The 12,120-nt window shown below is 40.8% G+C and overlaps 2 protein-coding genes across 2 annotated transcripts in view; both read left to right on the top strand.

The window, feature by feature from the left end:
- The window catches only part of MCM8 (minichromosome maintenance 8 homologous recombination repair factor), a 44,727-nt gene extending 43,458 nt beyond the window's left edge, over positions 1-1,269 (top strand). Inside the window, 1 exon segment of the mRNA XM_017877715.1 lies at positions 486-1,269. Within this exon segment, the coding sequence (XP_017733204.1) occupies positions 486-578 (93 nt within the window). The 3' untranslated portion in view covers positions 579-1,269.
- Positions 1,270-11,618: 10,349 nt separating this feature from the next.
- Positions 11,619-12,120, top strand: part of CRLS1 (cardiolipin synthase 1) — a 34,405-nt gene continuing 33,903 nt past the window's right edge. The window contains exon 1 of the mRNA XM_017877731.1: positions 11,619-12,098. Coding sequence (XP_017733220.1) covers positions 11,793-12,098 — 306 coding nt within the window. The 5' untranslated portion in view covers positions 11,619-11,792. The remainder of the gene's footprint in view (positions 12,099-12,120) is intronic.

Genomic DNA, 12,120 nt, shown 5'->3' with positions numbered 1-12,120 from the left:
CTTGATAGTCAGAGGGAAACATTGTAGTAAGACACAGTCTGTATGTTTTTTTGACAGTCTCTTATGGATAAATCATTTAGTATTTTTTAACCTCAGTTCCCTCATCTGTTAAATGGACATGAATTTATACCTGCTATTCCTACTTCGAAGTTCTTGTGAAAATCAACATAATAGCACTTCAAACGTGCTATTACACATTATGGAAAATTAACTTCTTAATTTCAAAAGTTAGTTTGATTTTTGTTTTTCAGCTAACCTGAAACAAATGTAAAATATTCTCTGCCTATTGGAATTTTTATTTTTTTTTATCTAGGCTTTATAGAATCCAGAGCTCAAATATAGGCAGTTTGCTCTGTAAGAAGTAAACATAATTTTATTTGGCCACGAAACTTTACAGTTACATATTATTGTTTGAGAGATTTATTTTAAAAGTAATATTTTGACATGTTACTTAATGGGCTAAACCTTTTGATGTTTTCTTCCAGGTTGCTGATTTTGAAAACTTTATTGGATCACTAAATGACCAGGGTTACCTCTTGAAAAAAGGCCCAAAAGTTTACCAGCTTCAAACTATGTAAAAGGACTTCACCAAGTTAGGGCCTCCCGGGTTTATTAGCAGATTAAAGCCATCTCAGTGAAAATATGTGTGCACGCACAGACACACACACACACACACTCAAATACTGTTCTCTGAAAAATGATGTCCCAAAAGTATTATAAGAAAAAAGCATTAAATATAACAAACTAATTTAAGAACTGATAAAGTCTCCAGATGCAGTAGCTCACACTGTAATCACGGCAATTCAGGAGGCTGAGGTGAGAGGATTGAGACCAGGGTTCGAGACTAACCTTGGGCAATATTTCTTTAAAAAAAAAAAATTTAAACTTAGCTGGGTGTGGTGGCACATGCCTGTGGTCTCAGCTACTTGTGAGGCTGAGGCAGGAGGATTATTTGATTTGAGCCCAGGAGTTTGAGGTTACAGTGAGCCACGAACACACCATTTACTGCACTCCAGCCTGGGCAATAGAGTAACTCTTAACTCAAAAAAATAAAAAAAAATTGTAGTGGTAGCCATGTGTTAATTGTTAAATAAATTCTCCAAAAGACTAAAAGTAAATTACTTATAAATTTTTTAGTTATATTTTTGACCTGCCTTTTATATGTATATTTCATAGTTTTGCATATCAGATGTAGGCATTCAGACAAATACATAAACCAATGAACATTTACATATTCTGTGTTCCAATAAATATTTATGGACACTAAAATTTGAATTTCATAGTTTTCCCATGTCAAGAATACAAAATCCTCAATTTTTGATTTTAGCCATTTAATAATAGGCCTCATTTATTCCACAGGCTCTAGTTTATAGAGTCTTACTTGCAAACAATAGAAACAGACTGATTAAGCAGGAGAAGTTTTTTGAAAGAATTTTGGTTAGCTCACGGAATTATTAGAAGGCAGGTGAACCAGGAGGGTAAGCTTACAGCAGCAATTTGTAAAACCATGCCTTAGAATTAGACTAAGGAAGAAGCTGCTGACACTGCTGCCACACAGGGCACTGGAAGAAAGTGCTACACTGCCACCATGCCCTAACTTTGCCACTTCTGCAGCAAGAATAGGTAGAAGAATGCCCCCACTCACACCAGAACAGCAACAAGAGGCGCCTCCCTAAATTGCTGAATTCAAAAAAAAAGTCTTATCCAAAGACATCTGATTGAAAAAGGTTATGTTATATGCCCCTTTCATAGGCTGCTAGGGAGTTTTCCTGGTTCTACTTTTGGGTGGTGGGATCAACAAGACCAGAATTTCTCATATGTTGTTAGAGGATTCAAATGTTACAGGGTTGCCAGCCAAACTATCAATCATGTATAAATCCAACCAACACTTTGTAACATACAAGAATTCAGGAAATAACCATTGTTGGAGAATCTACTAAAATACAGCTTCCAACAAACCAGAAGATGAATGGAAAATGTAAATAAAAAGAACTGGCAGTGTTTATCAGATGTTTAACTGTAGGACCAAAACTAAGATGTGGAGACTATTGCTACAGACCACAATTTAAATTTTTTTTTTTTTAAGTGAGGAAGAAAAAATCAGGAATAAAAAGGGGCTAGGTGCAGTGGCTCACATCTGTAATCCCACAGCTTTGGGAGATTGAGGCCGGAGGATCACTTGAAGCCAGTTTTGAGACCAGCCTGTGCAACACATTGAGACCCTATCTTTACAAAAAATAGATTAGCTGGGCATGGTGGTGCATGCCTATTATCCTAGCTACTGTGCAGGCTGAAGTAGGAGAATCACTTGAGCCCAAGAGTTTGAGGTTACAGTGAGCAAGACTTTGTCTCTTATAGGAAAAAAAAAAAAAAAAGGAGAAAGTAGATAGTAGCATAAATATAGTGAAGTCTTTAAAAGCTAGGGGTTAAAAGATATTTAAAGCAAATAACTCAGACATGATGGCACACGCCTGTAGTCCCAGCTACCAGCTGAGGCTGAGGCAGGAGAATCGCTTGAACCCAGGAGGCAGAGGTTGCAGTAAGCCAAGATCGCACCACTGCACTCCAGCCTGGGCAACAGAGTAAGACTCTTTCTCCAAACTAAATAGGAGATATTTAAAGCTAAAAAAAAATCTATTAATAGAATTTAAAACATTTCACAAAAGTCAACGCATAAATAATATCAACCAAAATAAAGTGTAGACAGAAGAGGAAATGTACTAATTTATTGTTCAAAGAGGAAAATAAATCTCAAAGGTTAAGGGTATTATATACATTTATTTTTTAAAAGACATAAATGTACATTTTCAGAAGAAATTGTTCCATGTTTCCTTAGATTCTGTATTTAGCATCCATTAATCACAGGGCCAAACTAATAAACGCTGTTTAGCTTTCCCTTACCATCCAGCTCTTGTGGGTATGCAAACATCACATTACAGTCTCTCCAACCATAAACCCCAATATATAGTATTTCACTTCCTGCCTGATAGGGGGTGTCCCCACACCTTTCAACCACTGTAGCAACAAAGCTCTGGCCTAGGCTTTTCACTTGCTTCTGTACTGCCTGACTGACTGTGGTGTTTCCTCATGTGGCCTGGCATGCCCTCTTGGGAGAGAAAGTAATCTTCTATAGGCCATTGTTTCTGTGTCACCATTGCTGATTAAAACAAATCCCAAGTACAAATGTCAGAACAGAAACATGCAAAGCAAGAAAACATGACATCATGAAAGTTTCTTTTTCTTTTTTTTTTGAGACGGAGTTTCACTCTTTTTGCTCAGGCTGAAGTATAGTAGCGCGATCTCGGCTCACTGCAACCTCTGCCTCCTGGGTTCAAGCGTTTCTCCTGCCTCAGCCTCCCAAGTAGCTGGGCTTACAGGCATGTGCCACCATGCCCGGCTAATTTTGTATTTTTAGTAGAGACGGGGTTTCTCCATGTTGGTCAGGCTGGTCTTGAACTCCCGACCTCAGGTGATCTGCCTGCCTCGGCCTCCCAAAAAGTGCTAGGATTACAGGCATGAGCCATTGTGCTGGGCTGAAAGTTTCCTTTTTAAGAGATGGTGGTCTTGCCATGTTGTCCAGGATGGACTTGAACTCCTCAACCCAAGCAGCCCTCCCACCTCAGCCTCTTGAATAGCCAAGACTACAGGCATGCACCACTACGCCTGGCTGCGAGATGAAATTTTAAGAGATGGGGGTCTTGTTCTGTCGCCCAGGCTGGAGTGCAGTGACATGATCAAGCCTTGATCTCCTGGGCTCAAGCAATCCTCCCACGTCAGCCTCCTGAGTAGCTAGAACTACAGGAATGCAACACCATGCTCAGCTAATTTTGATTTTTAGTAGAGATGAGGTCTTCCTTTGTTGCCCAAGCTGGTCTCAAACTCCAGGCCTTCCAGAGTAGCTGAGACTACAGGTGTGAGCCACCACGCCCAGCCTCCTCTCTTTTCCAATATTGTGTTAAGTAAATTGTACTGGTGGTAATCAACTTGATCATTTCATTTTTATGATAGAGGATATCAAGGTGAGAGTATAACTGAACCAGAAGAGGAATAAACACCACCCTGTGACTGATGGATCTTTATAGCTCCCCTTTGATAAAGAAGGGAAATATTGTACTTACATTAACATGTTATAGTTGCTGCTGTTATACAGAAGAATATTAAATGATATTCGTATATTATTTATGAATGCATTGAATTCATAAACAATTGTATGGATACTGACTAGCTAAAGAGGTGGATAAATGTAGATACAATGATATGGTGATTTGGTATTCAGGGTTCATTCTGCTCTCCAGTGTGCCTTCCTATAATGCAGGGGCTGGAAGGTGAGAAAATAACCACATTTCCCAGAATCCCTTTGCAGGTAGATTTCCAGATGTGAATTGGGTTCCACTGATATATATAGTGTATAGTTATATATACACTATATATACTCTATATATACTTTATAGTATATACACTGTATATAGAGTATAACTATATACACTATATATACTCTATAGTATAGAGAGTATATATACTATACAGTACACTCTACTATATACACTAGTATACTATATATTCTAGGTATATAGTATATATACTATATATATACACTATATATAGTATATAGTATATATACTATATATATACACTATATATAGTATATAGTATATATACTATATATATACACTATATACACTATAGTATATAGTATATATACTATATATATACACTATAGTATATAGTATATATACTATATATATACACTATAGTATATAGTATATATACTATATATATACACTATATATAGTATATAGTAATCAGCTTCCTCAGGTTGAAACATCTAAATATATTGAAAACACTGGATAGTCTGCAAACTCCTCTTCCTTAGAGAATGTATTATCTTTAGTATTAAAATGACCTGAGTCATTTTAATACTAAAGGTCCTGAGAAGCACCTCAGAACACACCTGAGGTCCTGAGAAGCACCTCAGAACACTGCATTCACATATTTGCTAGGCAGAATAGTACCCATTCTGTAAGACATCACATCCTAATCCCCAGAACCTGTGAATGTCTTAGGTTACATAGCAAAGGGAAATTAAGATTGCTAATCAGATGACCTTAAAATAGGGAGATTATCTTGTATTATCTGCATGGGTCTAATATAATTAGAACCTTTAAAGTGGAAGAGGGAGGCCAAAGAGAGCCAGAAGAAGATGTGACTACAGAAGAAGGCACAGATGCAGCATTACTGGCTTTGCAGATGAGGGAAGGAGGCCTTCAGCCAAGGACTGTGGGTGGCTCTAGAATCTTTTTTTACATCTCAGTATGTACACCACAGTTAAGGTTTTGTTTTGTTTTTTTATTTTGAGATGGAGTTGCGCTCTGTCATCCAGGCTAGAGTGCAATGGTGAGATCTCGACTCACTGCAACTTCCACCACCAGGGTTCAAGCAATTCTCCCGTCTCAGCCTGAGTAGCTGAGACTACAGGTGTGCGCCAGCACCCCCGGCTAATTTTTGTATCTTTACTAGAGACAAGGTTTCACCATATTGATCAGGCTGGTCTCGAACTGCTGACCTCAGGTGATCTGCCCACCTCGGCCTCCCAAAGTGCTAGGATTACAGATGTGAGCCACTGTGCCCGGCCTCACAGTTAAGGTTATTAAACAGTCTGATTTAACTGAATACAAAATGCGGGGTTGTGTGGTGACATGTTTGTAAAAATGTAAACAGGGCTGGGCATGGTGGCTCACATCTGTAATCTCAGCACTTTGGGAAGCCGAGGCAAGAGAACCGTTTAAGGTCTGCAATTGGAGACCAACCAGCCCAGGGAATATACAGGGAGACCCTATCTCTAAAAAAAAATACCTGGGCATGGCAGCATGTGCCTGTAGTTCCAGCTACTCAGGAGGCTGAGGCAGTAGAATTACTTGAGTCCAGGAGTTTGAGGCTGCACTGAGCTGTGATCACACCACTGCATTCCAGACTGGGTAACAGCGGGTCTATCTGGAGTGCAGTGTCTCTAAAACAAAACAAAAAACCCAAAATATAAACAGTAAGGACTATGAGGTATGTATAGGAAATTAATAGCTGAAGAATATTTTACCATGTTCAAAAAATTCTTCATGTGGCTGAGAGAAGAAAAAAATGGTGTGTTTGCGTTCCATTTGCAGGTATTAAAAAAATCCATTTTTTTTTTTTTTTTTTTTTTTTTGAGATGGAGTCTGGCTCTGTCGCCCAGGCTGGAGTGCAGTGGCCGGATCTCAGCTCACTGCAAGCTCCACCTCCCAGGTTTACGCCATTCTCCTGCCTCAGCCTCCCGAGTAGCTGGGACTACAGGTGCCCGCCACCTCGCCCGGCTAGTTTTTTGTATTTTTTAGTAGAGACGGGGATTCACCATATTAGCCAGGATGGTCTCGATCTCCTGACCTCGTGATCCGCCCGTCTCGGCCTCCCAAAGTGCTGGGATTACAGGCTTGAGCCACCGCGCCCGGCAAATCCATTTTAAATTAACTAAAATGCCTAGGATTTGGAGGGGGAAAAAATTATCTCGTGCTCACATTTGAAGGTTCCTCTCAGAAATAAACCATTTAAAGAGACCACAGTACTGGTTTAATTTTTTTCTGGTAGGGACAGAGGGAAATGGGTGGTCTACCATCTTTCAAAATTCAGTGACATGTTCTGAATAGAAAGGACAGTTGAATGTAACATTAAAACAAGGCTTTCTGAAGCAGTAATCCCCACCCTTTTTGGCATCAGAGACTGGTTTCAAGGGAGACAGTTTTCCATGGACTTGGGTGGGGAGATGTTTCGGGATGAAACTTCCACCTCAAGTCATCATTAGTTAAGATTCTCATAAGGAACACACAACCTAGATTCCTCACATGTGCAGTTCACAATAGGGTTCACACACCTATGAGAATCTAATGTGCTGCTGACCTGGCAGGAAGCAGAGCTCAGGTGGTGATGCTCGCTTGCCTGCCGCTCACCTCCTGCTGTGTGGCCTGGTTCCTAACAGGCCATGGATTGGCACTGGTCCACAGCCCAGGGTTTGGGGACCCCTGTAACAAAAGGAAAACAAGATTCTTAAATCTTTACAGGAAGGAGGAATGGAATGGAAAATAAAGCAAGTTGTATACTAAATTATATTAAAAATTCCTTTGTCACCTTTAAAATATTGCAAGCAGAGGAAAAAAATATTAAAACCAACCATTTTACTTTCTTATTTGTAGATAATGCCTGCCTTATGAGAATGTTATTTCTTTTAAAGATTCCAAAAGAACCATATAAAAACTTAGTAATGACTTAATTGTTCACATATTCTAGTGACATCAATACTTTTTCAGGAAGTAATGTGGAAAGGTTGGCACTAGAAGTTGACATAAGAATTAGTTTAGCCAGGTGCAGTGGCACATGCCTGTAGTCCCAGCTACACAGGAGGTTGAGGCAGGAGGATTGCTTGAAGCCAGGAATTCTGGGCTATTATAGTGTGCTCTGCTGATTGGGTGTCCACACTAAGTTCGGTATCAACATGTTGATCTGGGAGTGGTGGGCCTGCTCAGGCCAGAAATGGAGCAGGTCAAAATTCCCGTCCCGGTCAGTAGTGGGATCGCCCCTGTGAAGAGCCACAGTACTCTAGCCTGGGCAACATAGTAAGACCCTGTCTCTTACATAAAAAATAAAATAATAAAAATGAAAAAGAGAATTAGTTTAGATCTCTTGATAATTTAAACAGTAATCTAAATTATAAAGTTTAGGTGGTTAATCTCTGCAAGTCCTGAGGAGCTATACCCAACGTGCTTGGCCCTACCAGGAATGCACTCTTGCTTACATGTGTTTCAAATCTAAATCCCATCATTTAGTTTTTTCCTATTTAGGCTGTGGGACGGTGTGTTTATTACAATGATTGAAACCTGTGCCTTATTTGAATTACTAGTTATTCAAAACACACTTTTGGGTTTAGTGCCCGGTAATTACAGCGTACTCCTGTAAGACTTAACTCTCATTGATTCCTAGAGAATTGTTTTTGATACGGTCTCGGTCTGTCACCCAGGCTGGATGGAGTGCAGAGGCACAATCTTGGCTCACTGCAGCTTCTGCCCCGCTGGGCTCAAGCAATCCTCCCACCTCAGCCTCCTGAATAGCTGGTACCACAGGCACCCACCATCATGCCCAGCTATTTTTTTGTATTTTTGGTAGAGATGGTGGGGGGCTTGAGGGCGGATGGGGGAGCAGGTGGGGTACGGGGGACAGTGGGGGGAGTGTCCTCACAGTGCCCAGGCTGGTCTTGAACTCCTGAGCTCAAGCAGTCCACCCACCTTAGCCTCCCAAAGTGCTGGAATTACAGGTATGCGCCACCACATCCAGCTGTTTTAATTTGATTTAACTTCCAATCATTAATATTTACATAAGACCCATTTGCAAAACTACCTTCTTTACATTATCTTCTTTTGGTTTTAGGAAACAAAAAGTAGCTCAAGTTTATTGTGTCCTAGACTAAATAACACAAGTAACTAATACTACATTACACTGCATATCTGATATAAAAACGCAGTACACATATTTCTAGACTTTGTTCATTTATCCCTAGGCAGAAAATATTCATAATAGATTTGGAATAAAATTTCCTTCTCAAAAAGCTTAAACTTCAAATAGAAGTGATAAATGAGAAAGAATGATTAGGCTGCAGAATTTTCAAAAGCCTAAAAAGAGCCCGGGCATGGTGGCTCACACCTGTAATCCCAGCACTTTGGGGGGCCGAGGTGGGCAGATCACTTGAGGTTGGGAGTTCAAGACCAGCCTGACCAACATGGTGAAACCCTGTCTCTACTAAAAACACAATAACTAGCCGGGCGTGGTGGCATCTGCCTGTAACCCCAGCTACTTGGGAGGCTGAGGCAGGAGAATGACTTGAACCTGGGAGGCGGAAGTTGCAATGAGCTGAGATAGCACCATTGCACTCCAGCCTGGGCGAGAACAGGGCGAGACTTCATCTCAAACAAAACAAAACAAAAAAACAAAACAGAAAGCCTAAAAACAGATTCCAAGAAGTTGTAGCAAAGAGGTAATTTGTTCCAATATACAGCACAGTCATACACAGCACTTTGCAATTTACCAAGGAAAACATTAAACGTGGCAAGACAGTACTACCCTCTAGGGGCAGAATTTTTATTTTCACAACTTCTCAGCAAAGGATGAATGAAAGGATGAACTAAACAGTTAATAGCAGGCTAATTATTCAAGATGGAACAATCCTTTCTCTTCACATTCTCTTGGTGTAAGCACTTACATGATTGACTATAGAAGTTGGGATAAGACACCCGACCAGTACATTTTGGTTACTTATGAAAATAATTCTGATACAGGGTGGAGAGATAAAAATTTGAAATGAACTTCACAAAACTTAGAATTTATATATGGATTTTTATTTCTATTTTTATTACAGACTTACTATTCTAATTTTTTCCCCATTTTGGGAAAAAAGTTCAATGACAGATATTCCCAGTCCCTTCACACATATGAGGTACCTGTGTGTTTAGTTTATCTGCTTGGATAGAAATTATTACAGAATTCATAAAACAGGAAGTGAACATTATAAACCAGTTACTAACTGTAGAATATTTTGGCTTCCTCTGCCTCCTGCCCTGCTCTAAACCCTACTTCCCGGGGTTTCTGCATTTTCTCCATCCTTTTCCCCAGATTAACCTGTTCATTTATTGACTTCTGTCAAGTTCTAGAAAATGAGATCAAAGACTGATAGCTGGATGTTCTCCTATCTTAAAATGTTAGGGAAACAGTTTGTTAAAAGCATGTTACTCTTTAGTCCTAAGTATTGAGCAGTCATTGTCCTTCAGGCCAAAATGCCAGCCACTTTATTTTCCTACTTTTTAAAGACTTAATTAGCCATCAGCAGTCTGTAGTAGAGCTGGCTTTCTTAATACAAAACAGTTTATTATATTTTAATTGGCAGGCTCTATTGTATCTTGGAGTGTTTTTCTCTAATTTTATATTGAAGTGAAAAATACGAAGAACATAAAATTTGCTACATAGATAATTTTGGAGATGTTCTATTTTAAACATTGATAACAGTATAATTCCATATTTTGAAATATACAAAAATATATACAACTAAAATGGGATCTAAAACAGAAACCTATGAGTGCTAGCTCCAAACAATAAGGCAAATAAGTGAAGAGCTCAGGTAATGGTGTTATTCTTGAGGACACAAAGCCTGGATAAAACTAGATTACCATAAATAGTATAGAAGTTGAAGAAATCACCACAGTAACTAGAATTAATTTAGAAAAAATTAAGAAAAGGTTGGACATATACCATAAGTAATAGAAATAAAACCTATCAGAGCAACAAATGGAAAAAACACACAAAAGCAAGTTTGTGTCCTCAGTGCCAAGGATTAGAGGCAGATGAAGTACAGACTGAATATAGGGAATAGAAAGAAGTCCCAAGAGACAATGAGTGTCTTAAATCAGGAAGCGGAGAGTGAATAAAGGCAATCTCATGAAAGGAAGGGAGAAACTGTAATCCTGCCCACTCCCTCTTTCCAGGGTTATCCAGAATCAATGTTTACCTATGAGAATTGTGTTTTAGTTTTAAATTTTAAAAAATTTTACATTGCTGGTACAAAAGTTTCAATTTTCTCTCAATGTCAGGATTTCAATGTAAGAAATAGACTTTTTTTTTTTGGATAAAATGATTTTTGGATAAATACCCGCTGCTTCATCTACCATGTTGCTCACTTTCAGTCGGCCTTTCCCTTTCCTAACTACCCGATTTAAGACTTTAAACTCAACTGTAAGGTAGTTCAGCCATCATAGATGGGGTTAGTGGGGGGATAGTGGAAAGGCGGCAAGAACCATTCAAATTCAGTTCAACACTGAACAAGAAAAAATTCTGTAACATTGCAAATTTATATTGATATATCAATATATGTAATATACTAATCTGAATATATTAATCAGCTAATTAATGGTGAACTGATTCATAACTATCTCGGGTATTATAGGCAAGTTTCTTAACCTCTCTACACCTAAGTTTCCTTATCTGTAAAGTAATAATGGAACCCTCACCTTGCAGTCGTTGGGAGGATTAAACCTGATGATGCACTATAGCCTGGTTATATAGTATAATTGAAACTTTTGTACTAGCAATGTAAACATTTAAAATAATTTAAAAACTATTTAAAAACAATTCTCATAGGTAAACATTGATTCTGGATAATATATTACTGTTTTCAGCAAAACAATTAGCCATTGCTATTAACATTTTCTAATGCTTCTACTTTTGGCATATGTATCTTCAAATGCTCAAAAAGGAGAGGATTATGGAACCAATATTTAGTAATCATTTCTTCTGTACCAGATACTGTAATTCACCCACAAGAACTGTAGGGCGCCGCACGCTCCTTGGAGGGGGCCCTTCTGCCGGCCACCCGCCTCGGAGGGTTTCAGGCCAGGGCCTGATGTGGCTCATGCCCCCTCGCGGCTTCGTCGGCTGCGCAGTCATCCCACCTTGTTCGTTCTCTCCTTCCCTCCCCGCTAGCCTTGGCTTGCCAGCGGCGCCGGGAAGCCCGACGGCGGCGGTGTCGTAAAAGCGTCGCGAAGGCGTCCGCCCTTGGCGGCTCCCTGCCACCTGTATAAGTGGAGTGTGCTGGGGTGTGAAAAGTAGTATGGAGGCAGCGGTGGCCCAGTGTCTGTGTGGTTTCTAGGTCTCCATGGAGAAGCGGCTCGCCAGTGTCCCAGGCTGCTGAGCTCTCGCCGCCCGAGTCCCCGCGGCGCGGCCGCAGGGCCATGCTAGCTTTGCGCGTGGCGCGCGGCTCGTGGGGGGCCCTGCGCGGCGCCGCTTGGGCTCTGGGGACGCGGCCGAGTAAGGGGCGCGCCTGCTGGGCCCTGCTGCCGCCCGTGCCGTGCTGCTTGGGCTGCCTGGCCGAACGCTGGAAGCTGCGTCCGGCCGCGCTTGGCTTGCGGCTGCCCGGGATCGGCCAGCGGAACCACTGCTCGGGCGCGGGGAAGGCGGCCCCCAGGCCAGCGGCCGGAGCAGGCGCCGCCGCCGAAGCCCCGGGCGGCCAGTGGGGCCCGGCGAGCACCCCCAGCCTGGTACGTACCGATGAGGCGGCGG

This window comes from Rhinopithecus bieti, unplaced genomic scaffold (genome assembly GCF_001698545.2).
Source record: "Rhinopithecus bieti isolate Rb0 unplaced genomic scaffold, ASM169854v2 scaffold_65, whole genome shotgun sequence".
NCBI classification, from domain to species: domain Eukaryota; kingdom Metazoa; phylum Chordata; class Mammalia; order Primates; family Cercopithecidae; genus Rhinopithecus; species Rhinopithecus bieti.
Note: the sequence above shows the minus strand (reverse complement) of the source record. Positions and strands in the feature narration are given on the sequence as shown.